Source organism: Heptranchias perlo, chromosome 4 (genome assembly GCF_035084215.1).
Source record: "Heptranchias perlo isolate sHepPer1 chromosome 4, sHepPer1.hap1, whole genome shotgun sequence".
Taxonomy (NCBI): Eukaryota; Metazoa; Chordata; class Chondrichthyes; order Hexanchiformes; family Hexanchidae; genus Heptranchias; species Heptranchias perlo.
Genome location: NC_090328.1, coordinates 74,993,964 through 75,016,887, shown reverse-complemented (window position 1 = coordinate 75,016,887; position 22,924 = coordinate 74,993,964). Strand labels below are relative to the sequence as shown.

At 41.1% G+C, this 22,924-nt stretch overlaps 1 protein-coding gene across 10 annotated transcripts; it reads left to right on the top strand.

Moving 5' to 3' along the window:
* Positions 1–153: 153 nt before the first annotated feature.
* hnrnpk (heterogeneous nuclear ribonucleoprotein K) lies at positions 154–14,252 on the top strand. Of its 10 annotated transcripts, none has more exons than XM_067983156.1 (15): positions 154–260; positions 3,506–3,605; positions 5,607–5,704; positions 5,898–5,954; positions 7,099–7,142; positions 8,041–8,113; positions 8,288–8,401; positions 8,885–9,013; positions 9,546–9,886; positions 10,627–10,684; positions 11,269–11,284; positions 11,372–11,439; positions 12,171–12,340; positions 13,025–13,101; positions 13,585–14,252. In XM_067983156.1, the coding sequence occupies exons 2-14, from the start codon at positions 3,557–3,559 to the stop codon at positions 13,056–13,058; spliced, it is 1,251 nt and encodes a 416-aa protein (XP_067839257.1). In that variant the 5' UTR covers positions 154–260; positions 3,506–3,556; the 3' UTR covers positions 13,059–13,101; positions 13,585–14,252. The 10 variants fall into 10 exon arrangements, with proteins under 10 accessions (XP_067839257.1, XP_067839255.1, XP_067839254.1 ...); XM_067983154.1 differs by having other exon boundaries at positions 8,279–8,401; XM_067983153.1 differs by having other exon boundaries at positions 3,506–3,629.
* The last annotated feature ends 8,672 nt before the right edge of the window (positions 14,253–22,924 follow it).

The following is a 22,924-nucleotide window of genomic DNA, read 5'->3' as shown; positions in this document are numbered from 1 at the left end:
TTTTATACCGACGACGGTGCGGGCTCTGTGACGTACTTTGATTGATGTGCACATTGACGAATGGGAACGAGACATGTCTCGGATTACGTCATCCGTTTAGGGAAAGACGAGCATCTGGACCAATCGGCGCGGGAAGTTGGGCGGTGAATGCGCGCGCTGGCGCTTGTGGGTAAAACTCTCGCCGCCACACCAGAGCGATCCATTTTGCTTCGCTTGTGATTAAAGCTGAGCTCAGGTCTTCATCGCAGCCGTTAGCTTTGGTAAGTGGTGAGTCCTATCGGTATATTGTGCTCGAATTATTTGTGCTTTTTTTTAAAAAATGGTGCTCATAGAGAGGAAGAAATATTAGATTTTATTTTTAAATTTGCGAAGCGTTATTGAAAGGCGCGCGTTTCGTCGATGGTGTGGAAGTTGGGGGCGGATGTGGAAGACATTTTTTTTGACCGATCTCTTCTCGTTGTTTTCTCGGATACCTTGGAACACCGTAAGATCGAGAAAATTCAAGTTTTTTTCCCCTTGTCTTCGACCGCGAATTAACCCCCCCCCCCCCCCCCGCTCAACACAATAGAGCTCCTCAGGAATGCGGGCCTAGTGCGTGTCGGGTGACTTGCGGCCTTGGCCTAAAGTGCTGCTGTTGTCGTCGTCGTTTGAAGGCTGTTCCTCTTTGTCGAGTCACGGGATAAATGGCGGCAGCGACCATCTCCTGTCCGCCACTCGATGGAAAGGAAGAGTCAACCGATTGTGACTCTCGGCGTGTGAACCGCGCCGCCATTTTAGTGACGGTTGTTTTCCGAATGAATCGTGGATTCTGGAACCGCTTCAATTTTCATCCCTTGTTCAAAAACGAGGAGGCGGCGGTCACGTGACCGCGGCTCTAGCCGAAGCGCAACGAGCTCGGGGCGGAAATAATCCTCCGCTCGGCACATTTCGCTGTATCATAGTATCGGCCATTTTAAGAGAGTGCGTTTCAGACGACGAGAGTGGGGTAGCGCATATAATTTTCAGTATAATTAGCTGGAATTCGCCTGGTTCCTCCCTTCCTCCGGAACAGTGCTTGAAATGGCGTCGGTAATCCCCGCGGCATTTGCTCGTTACCGACTTGGCGGCATCCTCGTGTTAGTAGAAACGACTGTTTGGATAGGACCAATAATTTCCCGTCGTGCTGTTTAATAATTACGATACTTGTGTATTGCAGGTTCTGAGGTACACTCGCTCTGCTTGCTTCATGGTGGCGCTCGAGTGGCCGGATTTAATCCCACACGCGCCTTTCGGGGTTTTGTTTCGCGCACGTGTTCCTTCATATTTAGAGGGGTTTAAACTTACACTTAAGCCTCCTGTTGCCCGTTAATACCCGATTGGGGTCAGTAGATCTGATATTTTGGAACGGCTGAATTAGAACTTTAAGGTGCCCATTTTCCAAATAGCGGAGTTCTGAGTGAGTTGCTATGACACCCAGTGTTGGCTGAAAGCTCTTTTTTTATTGAGCCCCCTCTATGTTTATAATTGTAAACAATTTTACAACACCAATTTTACATAAAAATTTTACAATTTTACAACAATTGTAAAATTGTTTACAATTGTCAACCCCAGTCCATCACCGGCATCTCCACATTATGTTTATAATAGCATCGTTACCGTCCCAATCCCTTTGAGGCAAAATGGACGCCAAGCCAAAGGAAGAGATTGTGTGTATTTTAAAGAAGGCCTTAAAAGGCCGTGGCGAGGCAAACGGGGGTTAGGTAAGGAATTCCAGACTGTGTGGTCTTGGGGCTCATAGTTTTAGATATGCCTTAAATGGCATCATGTACAGTAAATTTTAGACTAAACTCCAAAATCTGGGGCCATTCATCCTATGGAAACACACGCTAGATGTATCGCCATTGATAATTGACCAACATTTTAATAGAATCAGAACAAAGGTAAGGGAGGAAAACAAGGGGAAGTATCAATGGAATGACCTGCTTAATGTAAAAATAATTTCAATGGAAAAAGCAGTAAAAGACATCATTGGTGACATAGGTAGGGCAGCCTCTATCAATTAAAATGAGAAGCTGTCAAAAAGGGGTAGGGTCCAATGGCTTTCAAGTGAGACACTTCTGGTGAAATCTTTCTAACCCAAGTGGTGACCTGCCCCTCCTGGTTTTGGGGTGGGGGAGGAAAGCATCCAAAGCAAAAGGGTTAATAATCCATCATTGCTTTTCTAAGTGTAAAACTAGCAGATTTCCCTACTAGCCATTTTAGCAATTCAATTAGATTTATATGATTGCGCACTTTGTGCTAATAAGTACTGCTCTGTAAATGTAGGCTAGTACAACGATACAGACACGATCGCTGAATACAGGTTAAGATGCGGCTGATAGTTTGTGGCAATCAATTTCTAGATCACTGGCAAATGATGGGGCTGATTTAAGATATCATTCAGGGTTTTGGTGCTGCTTGATGTTGAGGGCTTATATAGGATCTGTCCCACCTTTTATGGCCCACAGATAAATGAATAGTGTAATTGGGGGTTTGAGATTTGTTTTCTGTAGATTTTTAATTGTAAACAGTCCATTTTTCTGCAAGGCTGTAGTGGACAAATGCAAAGTATTACCATTTTTGATTCTGGGGTTCAGTAGTTTACATGCTCAAACCAGAGGGGCTTTCTCCATAGTGTAGTTTATTGGAACAATTACATAATTATTTAGAGTAGGAAAATACTTTTGTGACTGTTGGTAGAGTGCCCTCTTTTGTACCAGTGTGACATTGCCATCTTGTGGTTCCTCTGAGGAAAAAAATATATAATTTTAATGCAAATTAGTGACTTTGTTGTGGGAGAATTACATTTTGCACTTTTCCAGAAAGTTTCATCTAGTTAGTCTGGACTTAATTTAACCTTCGATGCGCGTGTTTCCTGATAAGTTAATTTGCACCAATTATTCAATAACTTGAATTAAGCAAAAATGAGAGTAAAGTGGGAACTTACTGCTAAAGAATATGAATTATTCAACTTTTAAATGGTTGCTCTTGATTTAAATTTTTTAAGCATTCCAAGTGTATTGAGTTAAATGGCTGAAATGTTATTTCTTCAAAGATGCTGAATAGTTAACCGAGATGACTACTGCTACGTGGTAATACGGTTCATTGATCACTGGATCATAATTTGGGTGGATTGAACTGATGGGGCTAAAATTTTCACATGGGCTTTGGACCAGTTTTCTATTACAAGCGGAGGCTTGTAGTTCAAAGCTGCTTAATGTGAATTATCTGAATTCAAATTTTTAGCAGTAATTTGTCACTTGTATTGCTTTGTTTAAATTATTGAATAATGTCTTGTTTTAGCAGAAAGGTGGTTTGAATTATTTGGAATAAGCTGTTTAAAACTCCAGTCAAGTATTTGAGTGGCTGTATCAAGGCCACAAAGTTCACTGTGCCCTTTGTAATTAGTGGAGGTTTGAGTCACTGGGATTATACAGCAAATGAGTGGTTTCATTTAATAATTTGAACAAAAAATTTTGTCTTACAGACTAGCTGCATAACAAGTTTTGCATATACTTCGCAGCTCTTGACACTTAAAATGGAGACTGATCAGCAAGACATCAAGTATAACAGCCCAGAGACCAACGGTAGTAGTCTTAGCCCTGGTTCTTGTATGTTTTGCTTTTCTTGAATTTTTTATATTGTGATAAATAACTGTTTATTTAAGGGCTGTTTGAAAACCAGCACAAGAATATTGCTACAGTTTTCTAGCAGCCCTCAATGTTTTGTTTGCTTAGATATTTTAATGTTACTAACTATTTGATCTCACAGGATTTTTTAATGGATTGATGAAATGTGTACATTTTCCTTCATAATCAGTGTTGTTTTACAGAGCAGTCTTAAACGAAAACCTTATTGGTTTGTCAACGATGGCTGGGAATATCGCCTCCATGCTCAGTGTATAAGGAGAGAAAATTGGGTAGTGCAACCCTTGTAATGGTAGAGACCAGAGCATTGGTAACAAGTATTTCCCACATTACAATCACTAATGGTTATTTCTTCATCTGCCCCATTCCAATTTGATGAATTGGCTTCTCCATCCCATCGCTAACTACCCCACCATATCTCCAATCTCCTCTTCCAAGGTCTTTGAATGTGTGCGCATCTCCCAGATCCATAGCCAGCTGTACTGCAACTCCCATTGCATCTTCCAAAAAGGTTGCTGCTCCTACAGCACCAAAATAGCCCTAAATAAAGATGTAGGCAACTGGTTGGCCATGTTGTTGTCCTCCAACATCTCCCCCTCATTCCATGGGATTTCCTTTTGCTTGATTCCACTCTTGCCTACCAATTGTAGACAGCACATCTTTTTCCATCTCTGTACCATCATCTTCAGAATCCAAGAATCATCCTTAGTCCCCCTCTTCATCTACATACTACACCTTGAAAACATTGTCCACAGGCATGTGGTCATAGACCTGCTACCATCTCACATCTCCTACCTCAGCCCATTTGTCAATGAAACACTCGTACATGTCTTTAAACTCCAGACTTACTCCAGTGCTGGCCTCCCTTGCTCTATAAATTTCAGCTCATCCAAAACTCTGCTTGCCCTGCACCAGATCCTGCTTGCAGACCTACATTGGCTTCTGGTCATGCCAATCTGTGACCACCTACTTTCCCTGTTTGAAAATCTGTGTGCCTGATCCTTGTGCAATCCCTTCTCTTTCCTCTCCTCCCCCCCCCCCCCCCCCCCCCCCCCAAACTCTAAGCTGCTTAGGTCCCACTGGGTGTGAGTTTCTCCCTAGACACTTCTATCTCCTTTTGTCCTTAAGGTCTAGCAAGTTTTTGGTCAGATCTCCTTTGGCTCAGCATTGCTTTTTCTTCCCACGTGAAGCACCCATGCACCATTTTAAATATTAAAGGAGAGATGTACATGTGTAAGTGAGATGTTCAAGTTGGATATAAAGTCGTTTTTAAGAAGCAAAATACTGCAAATCTAGGTCCATCAGCACCCATGAAGAGAACAGACCATTTAATAGCTAGTGTGTACTGCAGAAGGGTCCACATCTGAAATGTTATCTCTTTTGTTCTCCATTGTTGCTGATTAACCAGTTTTCAGCATTTTCTACTCTTGTACTAAAATCTGAAATATCAATAATTAGAATTAAATGTAAATGACAGTGGAAATTTAGTGCTTTTTAAAAAAAACTTACCAGAATAACTTAATTAAGCAACTTTGAACAAAAAGTTTCCAGTGAGGAATTGATAACAAATATTTTAATCACTCATAAGAATGAGGTCTGAGAAAAATTACCTGTTGCAAGTACATTCTCCAGGTTGGATTATTGAACATTTTTTTGATGCACAGAAGGTAAGTGGGGAAGGGTGAAGAGGAAGAAACTTGAGGGGTGAATTGCATGAATAGTTATTGTGGATCATCTTGACCTAGAGGTACTTTTTTTAAGCTAAATGTTACCAGATTGTTCCAACGAGGGTGAGAATGAAAAACTGAATTGGCAACTGTTGCTAAATGTATTAACATTGCGAGTATTCACTCTAGGGAGATTATTCTGAAGCTAGACTTAGTGTGCCAAAAACATTTATATGAAGCTTGATATTTTTAAAAAAAAACGCAAAACTTTCAGGCAAACGTCCTGCTGAGGACCATGATGGAGAACAAGCCTTTAAGAGGTCTCGGAATAATGACCAGTGTGTGGAACTTCGGCTTCTGTTGCAGAGTAAGGTGAGATTGCTCTTTCTAGTTTCAAGTAATGGGTGACTGGCAAACTATGAACCTGCACTATGGCAGGCTTAAATGGGTTTATATACTCAATATATTTTGAAGAATCTATGAAAATTTTGCTGTAGAAAATTGATGATTAAGATTTGGTGATGGTAGTTGAGATTTTGACCTTTTTATGACTTTTGTTTTTAAGAATGCTGGAGCAGTGATTGGAAAAGGTGGCAAAAATATCAAGTCATTGCGTACAGACGTGAGTATACATCTATAGCGTAGGTTAAAATTTATTTAGATCTAGCACTTTATGTCCAATAAGTTGTAAATTGCCACGTGTTGACTAAAAGTCTACAAAATTCCAGTTAAGTTATGAATGTATTGCTAGATAGTCAGTGAAACTATGGACATATTTTAAAATGAGTTAATTATGCTGTTCTGGGAGGACTATGAAAGCCATTTGTAATATTGAGTGTAAACCATATAATTTTCTCTACAATTTATGACTGGGCTGGATCTGAGGAAACGTCATTAAACACTTTTTTAAAAACTAGGATTCCGTTTTAAATTTATCATGGTTGAGTGTCTTTGTAAGGTGTCCATAATTGTGTAACAATCCTTAATTGCAGCATTTCCTATTTTTTGTGAACTAAGATATAAAATGGAGAAACATTGCAGGTGGCTGGTGCAACCCAGAGAATCCCAGAGTCAGAACTTAAATTTTTTTTAAGAATGTCCATCTGTTCTTACTTCAACAGCTATACAGATGTACGTGAAGGACAAAGACTGCTTTATGTAAAGAAGAATGCTTGATATGAAATTGGGTATAGAACAGTGTTAACAATGTTTCCATAGAAGATGATGGGAGGCAATGTTTTGAGAAAGCTGAACAGAATTGTTAATTTTTATATTAGCCAGCATAAATAGATGCCCTATAGCACTTTAGGTTTAATGTTAATAGTTTCATTTAGAAGTATGATTATTTGATGTTATTTCCCTTGTTATAAGGAGAAATAGTTTAAATTAACTACTGTTTTTTCTAAAAATGCAGTTATGAAGTGCCTCCATTGTTGTATAGTGTCTTCAGAAGTCTGTACAGAGGATATATAGAGTGATGAGAATAGATTTTATAATATCATTCAATTAAAATTTACTCCTTTTCCCCCCTCTTCCCTCTCCTTGTTTTTTTGGCCATTTATCTCCGTTGCCCTTGTACTGGATCGACATGTTCCCTGCGTTGCCCATCATGACGTTGACCCATCTGTCCCTTGAACGCCCATCTGAATACCCTGGTTGGCTATGCCCATAATGTGCTCAAATGCCAAATGGGCACCAATACCTGAACTTCACTGAATGCCCTTGCCCAATGCCAACAACCACGAACGCCTTTGTGACCAATGCAGTACAATGCCAGTGTATCAGTCCCAGACAGCAGTGGCCCCGAGCGGTATGTCCCAACAGTTTATGACTCACTGCCTGATTAGAACGAGGAATTGTATCTATATAACCTGAATTTGTTGTTATTAATTAGTAGCCCCTTATAGAAAGTGTACTGTTTTTCAAGTTATTTTCTGTCTATTTTCCCCATTTAAGTCTTTTGTGGCTGGTCTTTATTACGTGAGTTGCCCACCCAGAGCAATCCACTAATTCATTTTAATGGAAGGAGCACAGCTTCAAGTGTTGCATATTTGCTGCATTGTAAATCATGATTTGTTAATCTGTCTTTCTTGCACTATCCTTGTGGCCCACCTTGCTCCCCACATTGCCTATTCATAGTCTTACAAGCTAACTTTGTCACCCTCTACTTTCATTTGTTCTGTCTCATTGTTTTTGTCTTTGTTTTGTATTTGGTTTCTTGCAGGGGCATAGTAGTGCTGTTTCCACAACTAGTTTCTTAACTTTTCTCCAAATTTCTGTCGAACACCTTTTTTAATACTGTTCTCCATGATACTCACATACCTCTTCTGCTTTTGCCTATGAGAAGGTGTGCCAAAATTGCTAATATATTTCCAGGGGTTTCTCAAATTACTGGTGGTGGGGAAGAATGAATTTTCCACTTTCTGCTCTCAGCTATACGTCGTTTTTCTTGCCCACTTAATCTGAGCCCTTCCAGTTACCCATTTTTCCAAAGCTGTCTTAATTTGAAATGTTAATTAGTTAAATTTGCATGTTTATTAGTAAATATTTATAATGGGGGTTTTACTAAGTACTTGTAAAAAACATTAATGTGTATGTATCAAGTTAATGATTACATTGTGTTTCAGAATGCTATGAATGGCTTACTCACTCGTTTGTTTTTGTTTCCTTTCTCCTTAAATCGTCAATGCTTTAAAAAAAATTGGCAGCATATTGAGTATAAATGCGGATATTGATACAATTGGTGATATATTATCGAAGATCATCCCAACTTTGGAAGAGGTGAGCCATGCTCGGTTTTTTAATGACCAGTTGGCATAATTTGCATGAAATGTGGCTTTGCTTACACTCATGCTAAATAATCAGCCTAGAATTCTAACTTTGAATGAGAACATTAAATAGGAAGTGATAGTTCTAGAATTTTATGCTCCTGTTGTTGAACTTTTGACCCTACAGTACCAACACTATAAAGGAAAGGATTTTGATTGTGAACTAAGAATGCTGGTTCATCAGAGCCAGGCTGGAAGTATAATTGGTGTCAAGGGAGTAAAGATAAAGGAGCTAAGAGAAGTAAGTTGAATTTACCTCTGAACTAGTCATTTTGCAATTACTGCATGAAAACTTGATTGAGTGTTTTGTAACTAGTCAGATTAATAGATGCATGTTCACCTGGAACCTGCTGCTGTGTTTTCCGCATACTTAAATATGTCTGTCTAGAGCGCATACTACTGGATTCACACCACTTGTAAAGTGGTTTTAAAGCTGCCCTGGGTAAGGGAGTTAGATTCTCAGGATGGGTGGATTTGCCGATCCTCCTTCAGAAAGTCATCTTGTATGTCGAGCCATGACAGCAGGCACATCTTTTACTGTACACTTACCCATAAAGAATGGGCAGGGATGTGTTTCCGGTGCTCCTAACTTTCTGAAATTTCACCGTACATGGGATAAAGTGAGCAAATGAATACTGAACTATCTAAATGATCTTTTGTACATTTTCAAAATCCATTTTGTGCCTAGAAATTAGTCGACTGAAATTTTTCTTCTTGATTCCAGAGCACACAGACAACTATTAAATTGTTCCAGGAATGTTGTCCTCATTCAACTGATAGAGTAGTTCTGCTTGGAGGAAAGCCTGACAGAGTGGTTGAGTGCATCAAGATTATCCTAGGGCTATTGGCAGAGGTGGGTACTACTTCATCCTTTGGCATTTACAGCAAAGTAACATTTTTAAAATTCTATTATCAGTAAAAGAATTTACATGGAGTACACCTTCCAGGCATGTACAAGTGGTTAATGAGGAAAGATTACTTTTGATTCCTTGCTGCCAAAGCAAAATTAATGTCTATTAAAAGTTCTGAAACACTATTTACCTTGTTGACTTGGGAACTTATTATTGGGGCTTTATTGACTGGGTACCCTGTTTGCCAGTAATTACTGGCTTTGATTGGAAACTGGTCAGATTTTGAGGCAAAGGTTGAAACTAGCATCTATAAAAATATACATCGTGTTCACTTGTAATTTTGTCGTACTCCCTGGTTGGTGGTTTGAAAGCATAAAATGCAGAGTGAAAATGTAGATACTTGACTTGCACAAAACGAATTGATGCAATGCAGAATAAAATGTTTACGCACTGCAAAGGATGTTTTATATGAGCTTAACAAGCAGCTTCAGGTGAGCAGCAATATGATTGTCTTTAATTTCTTTCTTGTCTTAGTCACCTGTCAAAGGGCGTGCACAGCCATATGATCCGAATTTCTATGACGAGACCTATGATTATGGTGGCTTTACAATGATGTTTGATGACAGAGGAAGACGTCCTGTCCCTTTTCAAATGCGTGGCAGAGGTGGTCCCCATCCTCCTTCGCCTGGGTACGAGCGCAGGGGTCCCATGGGACTTCCAAACAGAGGACAGGGTGGCCGCCCCATGCCTCCACCCAGAAGAGATGCTTATGATGATATGAGCCCACCAACTCGTAGGGGTCCACCTCCTCTGCCTCGTGCTGGAAGAGGCAGCAGAGGTGGCCGTGTTCTCCCTCCTCCACCTCCACCCAGAGGGTAAGTCCAATACTGAAGTGTTGCCATCACTATGAAAAGTAACCCTTCACAATTGAGTTACTGAGCCATCTAATCTTTACCAATGGTGTAAAGATCATTGTAATTGTTTCTGTATTTGTTTGAATTCTTTGTGGAATATATTTAGGGTTCTATTTCATTGTAAATTTGAAGCATTGAAGGTTATCTACAGATTAGAAAGGGGCTGTTGGAAAATGTTAGTAGTATAAAGGGCATCAGTGGGAGGTAGAATTACTATGAACAGATATTAGTGAGTCCAAATTGGATAAATTTTGCATTGTTGATATATCAGTACATGCTAGGCTCTCATTTACTGGTCCAAAACTAAGTGTGGCTGAGAAAATGGCATCCAAAGTCATGGTTGAAGTTGTGCAACATCTGCCCTCTTCACAAATTTAATTTGCAGTGGGATTGTTTCACAATTGAGCAGTCCCCTCCACGCTCATTTTTGGAATAGTGAGGGCTGTTGAGGCTATTTTGGACTAGATAAATATTTGTGGGGGTGGTATAAGTCTCCCTCCCCAAAGCAGTTTGGCTTTGAGTTGAAAGCTGTAGTCTTAACAGCTGGTAAGAATTTAAGTGGCACTAGCTTGGAAGTAGAATTAAGTCCCAAATCTATTTGCTACATATCGTGGACAACAGGCTGTACCATCCTGACTTACCAAAGTAGTCTGGATTTGGGGCAGTTGCTGTGTTTACAAATAGCTCCTATTTCATTGTAGTGACCGTGACCGTACTCTCTATGGCAGGAGCAGAATGAGTGACCGCTATGAAGGAATGGTAAGTCTGACTTCAGTTATTCTTTCTGTAAAATTTGCATTATTAAAACTAACCGTAGTAACTAATGTGCACCAGTTCATATTTATGCTTTCAATAATTGGGTGAAAAGTTTCCAACCTCCCTTAAGAGGTTATTCAAATATGCAAGTGGCTGTTGAAGCAGAATCCATCACATTTGAGGAAATTAGAGAAGTGCTTAAATTGGAAGAGGTAACTACAATTAGAATGGATAGCACACTTTTTTACTCCTGCTGGAAGCTCTCGTCCCAGTCTTTCTTTCTCTCCTGTCCCTTTCTCCATCAAACTTGCTACACAGACTAACACAAAATAACCAGTACAGATTTATTACGTGATATCCTTCTGGTTTGTATCCATGCAAATTACCCACTAGGTTATTGGAGTTCTGCATTTTCATTGCTCTATTGACCACCTAACACCAAGCTTGTAGGTCTTTGTTTTGGAAGACTTGATATCCTATGTTTGTGAATATGGCTAGATTTGGAGTTGACCGTGAGCTTAATTGATTCAAGTTTTACATCATGAAATATTAATGTTCTGCTCTCCCTCCTTCCTCTTTTTGAACAGGGTGGCTCTGGATATGGTAAGTTTGTCAATTTGTTCAGTCCTTTTTGAGATAAGTTCAGCTGAGTTGTTCCTTATTTCTGAGTTTTTTTCTTTTGGTTTTCAGGTGGCCGTGGTGGATATGGAGATTTGGGAGGCCCAATCATTACTACACAAGTCACAATCCCCAAAGATGTAAGATTCAAGCTACTGCTTTGTATTTGCTACCCCAAAGCTAGATCAAGGCTTGCTAATGAGATTTGAAGTTTGCCTAGGCTAAAAATAATTGGCAAAATGGAGAACAAATTGGTTCCCAGTGTTTGGTCAGATCACATTTTAACCAGTCAATCTTGTTTGAATTGTTTTTTAAAGGAAGTGCATTTTCATAAAATATAAATTGTAGTTTCCATATACTTCCTGACGTGGAGACTCTAGTTGTGTATCCCTCCCTGCTAGGTAGTTCTAGCATCAGTTATAAGGACCACAAGGAGTTGCTCAAGGACATGCAAGTGGGGCATGTCAGTAATTTGAACAAAAGTTTCCTTAAGCTGCATCATTTAGACACTGCCACTGTGCTTAATGGTAGCACACTTGATTAGGTCAGGAGGTTGAGTGTTCCAGATCATGATTACAAATGTTACAGTACTGAAAGGAGTGCTGCACTGAAGTGCTATCTTTCAGATGAATTGTTAGGTCATTTAGGTGGATATTGGATCTTGCAATGGTATTTGAAAAATGAGTTGTCCTTGCACATTCTGCCCTCAACCCAGTGGCACTAGCAATTAATTTCTCTGCTGTTTTGTGGGATGTTGGTACCCTGTGTCTATATAGGGCAGTGCACTAAACATTTGTGCAGTGATCAATATTTATACAATAATTTCATCAACTAATTGAATTTCTGATTTGATATTTACACTTTGCAACAGCTGGCTGGTTCTATAATTGGTAAAGGAGGTCAGAGAATTAAGCAAATCCGTCATGAATCTGGAGCGTCCATCAAGATTGATGAACCACTCGAAGGTTCTGAGGATCGTATAATCACCATTACGGGCACACAGGACCAGATCCAGAATGCACAGTATCTGCTGCAGAACAGGCAAGTAGTAATAATGTTTTGAACTTTGTGTAGCGACTGAACTGACTTCCTCTTGTCCTCGCTCCTGCTGGGCAATGATAAGACTGTTAAGCATCCTTCATTTATGTTTTTGAACGTTCTTTGAGATCTGCCTGTTAATGTTTTTAAACTTGGTTTGTTTCCATTGCAACAAATTCCACAAATGGTATCTGCTGTTTTAAATGTTTGTAAAAATGCATTTTTTGAATCTTAAATGGTTTCACAATCACTGATTTTTAATATTGTCCAGTAAGAGTTCATTAGCTATAATGTTAAAAATGAGAAGTATAGAACATCAGTCAACTTGGATTGTGGTCTGGTTCTGTGTGGAAGACTAGTGATTTTGTTGTTTTTGACAGTTGGATTGACAACAAATCACAGTCTGCCATATAGCGCAGATCATACCTCTCCAGGAAAAAGTTATGTTCAATCTTTACTTTCAGTAAAAGTTTAATTCTTGCAAAGTTCTTCAACAGCAAACTACCATTTTCTGTTAAATAAAAATACAATTCAGTGCTGTGCTGTCCTGTTGTATACACAAGCTTTGGTTAACTGAAATTTTAGTGCTGGGTCGAATTGATCTGCACTCGCATCCGAACATTCATTTGAAAAAAAAAATGTTTGGTCAAATTAGTTTATTTTTTTTTTTACCTGGTTTCTCCCCAGTGCAGCTACAGCAGCAGCCGCTTTGCGCCCTTAAGCTGACCCGTGCGTTCAGATACCGCAGCTCCACACGAGAAAAGGTCAGTTTGGTAGCGGGAACGTTTTTGTTTTGGTGGCTGGCGGAAAGGGTCAGTTTGGGGAATTGAATTTATGCACAATTGGGCGTGCAATATTGCTGATAACCTCTGAAGGCAAAAATTTCCTTTAGAAGTTCAGAATATCAAACTTTCGACCCAGCACTAGTGAATTGTTTTAATTGCATGTATTGAAAGCACAGTTTTCTATTTTTAAAAAAAGTTGGAAAGTATGTACCGACCAACCCTAGGTAACCAGAATTAAGAATTTTTTTGCAAACCTGTTGCGGTAATATTCCTCATGCAAAACCATCCAGTTTGTAAAATGTTGTAAACTGTAAACTAGTGGCTGAAGACTTGATTGGTGCATTTAATCAGGAAGTAATTTGGGTCAAAGTAAGCTAAGGGACTTTTTGTCTTTATTGGCTGCCTGCAGTTAAAGAGCATTGCTTGTGTTCAAAAGTCTAATTCTGTGCTTTCCTTCCACAGTGTGAGGCAGTACTCTGGGCAGTTCTTGTAAAACAAAAAAGCGGAGAAGATTGAAGGAATACATCGCTGCTTTTTTGTCACTGCTTTTGTTTGAAGAGTCAACATTCCTCTGCTTACATAGATCACACTGGGAGCATAGATCATATTCTGCTTTACATCATTTGTAACGTTTTAATTAGTGAACCTTAGCACAGCTTAGACCGTTTGAATTTTCCAACAGTGACAGAGTGGATTCTGGGTTTTACGTTTTGTTCTAAATGTTTCAGTGGTTTATTGTATTGTTTTTCCTGTAACTATGGTAACATTAAGATGTACACTGTTTATGGACAATAGTACTGGTAGTTTAAATGTGCCAGATCCATTCAGTAAATGTGCAGAATGCAATCTTGTTTTGTAAGGAACATTTTATGGTTTTTAAAATAAACTAGGTAAACTAAACTTGTGTATATTTTGCTTGAGGATGGCTTATTCCTCATACTTTTGCTAGCTGAGAAGCTGACAGTGAGCAAAAGTTGACGTAAATGGTTAGCAGTTCAACAGGATGGACACCTGTCCCTACGTAGCCATTTTTATTTGGAATGATAACTGAAATTGCTTCTGCTCAAGAATTGTCTTCCACTGATTACTCTAATTAAATGTTATCCTAGTTTGCTCAAGAACTATCAAAATGTCTCCATTGAGATCCTTTAAGCATTTCACTGTAACCTATGCAAATTTCTACTGCTGTGTAAGTTGTCTGGAGTATTTGAATAGCTAAACCTAGAGGTGGACTAGATTTTGATCATCTAATACAGAAACTTGGACTAGTCTAGTGTTTTGTATTTGGTTAAGAGGTGTGGAGTTGGATTCACTTCACTATTTTAATGTATTGACCTTTTTTTAAAATAAGTAGTTCAGAGGTAAGATTCTGGCAGCTATGATTTATGGGGCATTGTATGAGTGCTACAGCTTTCCCATGGAGCTATTGATCTGGGTCTCAAGGTAAATTTAATATGGTTTCATTTTCTTGTCACCACCTGACAATTGAAGTTGCAGCTGAACACATTAATTGAATTCCATTATGCATCTTCTATATATGGGTGTATTTGAGGCTAGCACAGCCTTAATTCAGGAATTGGGTCCATTGGGTTGGTAAATTGGGATCAGCCCAAGTAAGGGTGGCCTATTGGCTCTTTCTATAAACATAGACTTTCTACTTGGACTACAGGTGCCATCAGCGCCTTGTGTATTCAAAGGCAAACATACCCACTTTAGTGATTCTGAGCAAGGTCTTCCATAATCCATAAAAAGCAAGGAATCTGGACCACTATCATGATTCTTGCCCCTAGAGGGAATTTCTTAAGATTTGTCCACCTTGACTAGCAGAGCAGCTTCTTCCAGGCACAGCTGTCAACAGTATAGCTTCAATGAACTGAGGGTTGCCACTCGACCTTGCACTTGATACTTCTATGCAAGTGAGTCAGTGTTTTCAGTAGCAGGTTGACATTGAACGCCCCTCAAGAGCCGGATTGTGGTATTAACTTGCAGAATGTTTCAAGGCTGTTGGCGCAGCCTATGGCTGTACTCAATTGGATGGTTCGTGGGGTTGGGGAAGTGATTTGGGTTAGAAAAGTTTGATGTCACCATACATGAGGGTACTGAACTGCACCTGTAAATGATTGGTGTCGATTGGCAGACTGATTTGGGGGAGTATATGTTGGGTAAGGGAGCAGTGCAGCAGCTCAATACTAGTGGATGTAGTGAATGGATGACTAGAGGGGTGGGGATTGGGTAGTTTTCCTCAAGGGTAGTGGGTTAAGGGAAGATAATCGTGTGAATGGTAAGGGAAACATGGAAATGATTGAAGTCTTGCCAGTGATGGAGACAATTTGGGGGGGGGGGCAGAATTTATATGGATGGTAGGGAAAAGGAACCGAAGGGGCAAGTTGTGAAAGACAGATGAAGCAATCAACTTAAGATGTTGCATGACCAGGATTTTGATGCACATGAGCCATGCAAGTGAGTGAGTTACACCAAGCAGAAAGTGACATGGTCATGGTAGGACTGGATGATGAGAAGAATCAACATCCATTTGGAAATTTGAGAGGTAACTTAATTATGATCATTTAAACTAGATAGCGAGGAAACCAAATCTCAGATACTGAACAAAAGATAGGTATGGCTATAGCTTGGGTTTTCACATATTAGTGACGTTCTAACAAAGGGCTATGCTATGGACCACCAGGTCAGCACGAAGTTTGCTTTTTTAATTCTCTGAATATGGGTGTAGCTGACAAGGGCAGCATTTATTGACCTCTAATGTGGTGAGCCTTGAACCACTGCAGTCCATGTGGTGATGGTACTCTTAAATGCCGTTAAATATGCCACATGAGCTTCATCTAACCGTATCAGCATATCCTTCTATGCTTTCTCGTATTTATTTATCTAGCTTAAATCCCCTTAGTCACCTCAACTACTCCTTGTGCTAGAGTGTTCCACATTTGAACCACTCTGGCTAAAGTTCCTCCTGAATTCCCTATTGGATTTATTAGTAACTTATTTTTATAGTCCCTAGTTCTTGTTTCCACAGTGGAAACAATCTCTACATCAACAGTATCAAACTCTTTCATAATCAAGACCTCTATCGGGTCACCTTCCATCGGGCCATCTTTTCTAGAGAAAAGAACACCAGCATAGTAAATCTTTTTTATATCTTCTCCAGTGCTTCCAAACTTTTTCATAATATAGAGACCAGCACTGTTCAGTATTTCTGAGTGTATGTACTGCAGCCATATTGTATTGGTGGATGGGGAGCCGATCAAGCAGACTAGGAACAGGAGTAGGCCATTTGGCCCCTTGAGCTTGTTCCTGGATGGTGTTGAGCTAGTGCTGCAGCCATCCAGGCATGAGTATTTCACCACTCTCCTGGCTTATGCCTTGGTGGTGGAGAGGCCTTTTTTTAAAAAATAATTCAATGCAGAATCTTCAGCCTCTGACCTGCTCTGGTAGCCACAGCACATATGTGGCTGGTCCAGTTGAACTTCTGGTCAAGGGTTGACTCCCTTTCTCCTTTTTCCTCCCCAGGATGTTAGTGGATTTGGTGATGGTAATGTCACGGTGAGAGGTTAGGCGCTCCCGTTGATGTGGCTTAAATGTTACACACTAAACAGCGTGAACCTGGGTGTTATCCAGATCTTGCTCTATATGGGCATAGACTACTTTGAACATCAGCAAACAGTCCTACTTCTGACATGATGTAAGGTTATTAATGAAGCAGCTGAAGATAGTTGGGTATAGAGCACTGCTCTGAGGAATTCCTGCAGTGATATCTTTGGGATGAGATTGGACTCTTAACAACCACAACCATCTTCCTTTGTCAGGTATGACTCCAGCAATGCAGTTTTTTTCCCCCCTGATCCTTACTGACTTGGTCAAATGCTGCCTTGAAGTCAAGGGCAGTCACCACACCTGGAATTCAGCTCTTCTGTTCATGTTTGGAGGTCTGGAACTGAGTGATCCAGACTGAACATCTGTGAGCAGGTTATGGGTGAGTAATTGCCACTTGATAACAACACTCAGTGTTGGCTTTGTCTTGCTTTTTGTGGGCAGGACCTAGCTGTGCAATTTTCCATGTGGGGTAGATGCTAGTGTTGGGCTATGCTGAAACAACTTGGCTAGATGCATAGCTGGAGCACAAGTCTTCAGCACTATTGCTGGGTAGTTGTCAGGGCCTGTAGTGTTTACCATGTCGACAGCATTCAGCCGTTTCTTCATATATGTGGAGTGAATCGAATTGGCTGAAGATTGACATCTGAAGGTGTGGACCTCAGGAAGAGGGTGAGAAGGATCATCCACATGGCAACTTCTGCCTGAAGATGGTTGCGAGCGCTTTAGCCTTGTCATTTGCACTCATGTCCTGGGCTCTGCCATCGTTAAGTGTGGGGATGTTCATGGAGCTGCCTCCTGTTGCTTAATTGCCCAGTGGGGCTGTCGAGCAACCTGATTTGTTGGTTGAGGGATTACTTAGAAATATATCACCGTTCCTCCGTCGCTGGGTCGAAATCCTGGAACTCCCTAACAGCACAGTGGGAGAACCTTCACCACATGGACTGCAGCGGTTCAAGAAGGCGGCTCACCACCACCTTCTCGGGTAATTAGGGATGGGCAATAAATGCCAGCCTTGCCAGTGACACCCACATCCCATGAATGAATTTTTTAAAAACTTAGATCTGGCTAAAGCATGTTGCTTTTTTTTTAGTATGCATGTAGTAGTTGTAGCTTCACCAATTTGGCACCTCATTTTCAGATATGCCTGCTGCTGTATGCTCTACTCATTGAACAAGGGTTCAGTGGCTTGGTGGTGATGGAGAAGTGAGGGATATGCTGGCCCATGACATTACAGATTGTGGTGGAATACAATTCTTCAAATGCCCATTGCACTTCATGCATGCCCGGTTTTGAGTTCCTAGATCCGTTCTTAATCTAGCCCACTTGCCACATGACTCGAAGAAGGGACTTAGTCTCCACAAAGACTGAGTGGTGAAGCCTCTTTGAGAACTTGACTATGACTATCCAGACCACAGAATTGTCAGGTTGGTACTTTGATAGGTAATTTCTGAAATAGGTAGAGGAGGCAGAGAGCATTTTAATCCTTATATTCATCCTAGTCAGGAGTGATATGGGCAGGATATTCCATCCAGTTAGGTTGGTGTATACATAGTTACGGGCGTGGGGAATTCCTTTTGTACAGGGTGACACGTTTCAGTACATGCACTATGGTATCTAAAACCTGATCCTGCAAAGGGGTAGGATTCCTGTATTTGTAAGGATGTCTTGCATATGTTCTGATTTAGAGTATTTGACTTTGTAACTGGAGAGTCACCCAGTCAACATTTTTAGATGTTGTGAATTATGCTGGGGAGTAGGGCAAGTTTAGGTCTCTATCCCATGATTGTGCCTTCCATATGTGGGGAATATGGAGAATATGACTGAGCTCTTGTTCAAGAATAGATGTTTAGCATTGTTATGGGTTCTTCTGCTTTTTGCCATTTTATTAGGATGGAACAGGCATCTTCCCCAGGGATGGATGTTCCCAGAGTGAAGGGAACATTTTTGTTAATTAGCAGTCATCCTTTGCTCTTGGAAGGAGGCAGACAGCCTTTGTCCCACCCACTTTCTCATAATTTTGACATGTTTTGAAGGGTCTCTTATAGGAATCTGACTTTACTTTTAATATTTTTAACCTTCCATCAATACCCCTCGTTCATATTTTACCCAATAGTTTTCTGGCGGCACCTTAGGGGTTTTTGGCAGCCAACATATACAACATCAACTAAACTAACCTTGCCATTTCTTCAAACGATTCAACTAGGTTAGTGATACAGGACCTCACTCTCCTAAAATCTTGATGGGATTCTCTAACAAGTGCCAATCTCTCCATGTGATTGTACATCACATCCCTAAAAATGCTTTCTAGCATCACTGATATCAAACTAATCTAGAATTCTCAAGGTCTGATTAACTCCCCTTCTTGAATACTGGAACCACATTAGCCTCACTCCAGTCCATAGGAATGATCCCAGACCTCAAGGACAGTTAAATATATGAGCCAGTTGCCCACATAATATATATCCCATTTCTTTCAGTACTCTGAGGTAATGTCATCAGGTCCAGCAGCCCAGTCAGCCTTGAAAGCCTTAATCCTAGCCAAGACCATTTCCATATTAACTTCTATAGAATTAATTTTTGGAATATCTATCTGGCCACACAGCATCATCTTCAATAGTGAAAACAGATGTAAAGTAGCCATTTAGCACTTCAGCCATATCATGGTCTTCAATCCTAACCTGTTGTGCTGAATCTCTGAGGACCTATGTGGTCCTTAATTAATTTCCAATTTCTGATGTATCTGAAAAAGACCTTACCTTCACTATCACACCTATGCATAATCATTTTTTCTAATACTCCTTTGGCCTTTCTAATAGCAGCTCCAGTTAATCTCAACTATATCTTCCTGTACTACAATTATTCCCTGTACCTGGTGTACTATTTCTTTTTGAGCTTAATTTGCTGACAAACCTCTATTTAGCCATCAGGATTTCACTTTACTATGTACCTGCCTTTTTATTTGAGGAACATATATGGGGGTCAATTTTAACTGTTCCCACTGGGTAGGAAACAGGAGTCAGCGGGTCAGATGCCCATTTTACACCCATTGAAGTCAATGTTAAGGAAAATCGGGCAGGATGTAAAAGGGGCAGCTGACCCATTGCCGACCATTTGCTGCCCAGTAGGAACTAAAATTGACTCATTTCCTTGTCCATAAGCGTAGATTTGAATGAACTCCATTTTCCTTCGGTATCACAAGTTATTTCTGTCTCGAACCATCCCTCAAAAAATGTGCTCACATTGTTTAAAGTTGAATCCTTCAGAAGTTTGGAATTAACAGATTTCAGTCGGTTAGGCAAATTATAGCTGCAGTCCCCAAGTACCTTCCTGGCACTCAGCTCCAACTCCTCCAGTGTCCTGGCTTTTCAGGGGCAAAGGGAAGCCAGCATGCCTGGGGAATGGCTAGTAAAATAATAGAAGAAAGGACAGAGATGAACGGGGCACAGAAAAACACAACAGAAAGGACAGAAAAAGTGAACCACCAACGTAAAGACAAAGAGACAAGTAATACATATCCTATGATTTACGGTCAACAAAACCAGATGGTCCGCTAGTTATATAACAACAACTTGCATTTATATAGTGCTTTTAACATAGCAAAATGTCCCAAGGTGCTTCACAGGAATATTACCAAGCAAAATTTGACACCGAGCCACATGAGCATTAGGACAGGTGACAAAATACTTGATCAAAGAGGTGGGTTTTAAGGAGCATCTTAAAGGAGGAGAGAGAGGCGGAGAGGTTCAGGGAGGCAATTCCAGAGTTTAGGGCCGAGGCAGCTGAAGGCACGGCCGCCAAATCAGGGATGCGAAAGAGGCAAGAATTGGAGAAGCGCAGCGATCTTGGAGGTTTGTAGGCCAGGGAGAGATTTGAAAACAAGGATGAGAATTTTAAAATCGAGGCATTGCCGGACTGGGCGCTAATGTAGGTCAGTGAGCACAGGGGTGATGGGTGAACCGAACTTGGTGGGAGTTAGGATACGGACAGCATAGTTTTGGATGAGCTCAAGTTTATGGAGGGCGGAAGATGGGAGGGCGGAAGATGGGAGGGCGGAAGATGGAAGGCCGGCCAGGAGAGCATTGCAATAGTCAAGTCTAGAGGTAACATGGGTGAGGGTTTCAGCAGCAGGTGAGTTGAAGTAGAGGCAGAGATAGGCAATGTTACAGAGGTGGAAGTAGTCAGTCTTAATAATGGAGCGAATATGTGGTCGGAAGCTCATCTCAGGGTTAAATAGGACGCCAAGGTGGCTAACGGTCTGGTCCAGCCTCATAGAGTGGCCAGGGAGAGCAATGGAATCAGTGGCTAGGGAACGGAGTTTGTGGTGGGGACCGTATAGAATGGTTTCGGACTTCCCAGTATTTATTTGGAGGAAATTTTTGCTCGTCCAGTACTGGATGTCAGACAAGCAGTGTGTCACCGATGGGCAGCATGTGGATGAGAAATAAGAGGTGGCCAAGGATAGATCCTTGGGGGACTTCAGAGGTAACGGTGCGGGAACGGGTAGAGAAGCCATTACAGGTGATTCTCTGGCTACGACTGGATGGATAAGAATGGAACCAGGCGAGCGCAGTCCCACCCAGCTGGACGACAGAGGAGAGGCGATGGAGGAGGATGGTGTCGTCAACTGTGTCAAAGGCTGCAGATAGGTCGAGAAGGATGAGGAAGATAGTTTACCACAGTCACAGTCACATAGGATGTCATTTGTGACTTTGATAAGGGTCATTTCAGTACTGTGGCAGGGGTGGAAATCTGATTGGAGGGATTGAAACATGAAGTTGCGGGAATGATGGGCACGGATTTGGGAGGCGACAACACTCCAAGGACTTTGGAGAGGAAATGGAGGTTGGAGATGGGGCGGTAGTTTGCAGGGACAGAGGACTCAAGGGTGGGATTTTTGAGGAGGGGGTGATGATGGCTGATTTGAAGGGGAAGGGGACAGTACCTGAGGAGAGGGAACTGTTAACAATATCAGCTAACGTGGGGGCCAGGAACGGAAGTTGGGCAGTTAGCAGTTTGGTGGGAATAGGGTCGAGGGGGCAGGAGGTGGATTGCATAGTCAAGATGAGCTCGGAGAGGGGAGATATATTAAAAGGCTTATGTCTGTGCGCTCTTCCTGTTGTGTAACATTTTCATCTTCTAAATTTTTTTCTGTTACAGTCACACATGTCATGCTGCCTCAAGCACATTCTTCTGTTTATTTTGTTTACCTCCTTAGTCCTGCAGTACTTGATCTCCAGAGTAGTTGGTGCTGTTGCCCATTCAGCTTTGAGAATGTTCAGCCTAGATGGATTGCTTAAGGACTTTCCAGGTAAGTTAAAAAAAATTCAAAATAAATCAAACTTAAATTTTAATGTACTTTGAAAAAAATGTTCCCAGCCTCAGCCCATCATTGCTGCCGCTCCAGCCTGCTCACGCCATGGCCTCCCCAACTTGCTCCGTACTGTCCAACCTCCGGCCTTACCGAAGCATTCCCTCCCATCCCAGTGCCTCCTCCTTGCCGGTTTCCAAGAATTAAGCTGGGAAACTAGCAGTTTGTTTTTTAAAGCACTTATAACACTTTAGCCTGTTTAAGAAAAAAAAAGAACTTCTATTTATATATCCGGCCCATTGTGTCCGTGCCGGCCGAAAAAGAACTATCCAGCTTAATCCCGCTTTCCAGCTCTTGGTACGTAGCCTTGTGGGTTAAGGCACTTCAAGTACTTTTTAAATGCTACAAGGGTTTCTGCCTCTACTACCCTTTCAGACAGTGAGTTCCAGACCCCAACCACCCTCTGGGTGAAAATATTTCTCCTCAACTCCCCTCTAATCCTTCTACCAATTACTTTAAATCTATGCCCCCTGGTTAATGACCTCTCTGCTAAGGGAAATAGGTCCTCACTATCCACTCTATCTAGGCCTCTCATAATTTTATACACCTGAATTAAATCTGCCCTCAGCCTCCTCTGTTCCAAAGAAAACAACCCCAGCCTATCCAATCTTTCCTCATAGCTAAAATTCTCCAGTCCTGGCAACATCCTCGTAAATCTCCTCTGTACTCTCTCTAGTGCAATCACATCTTTCCTGTAATGTGGTGACCAGAACTGTACGCAGTACTCAAAATGGCCTAACTAGTGTTTTATACAGTTATAAGCATAACCTCCGTGCTCTTATATTCTATGCCTCAGCTAATAAAGGAAAGTATCCTGTATGCCTT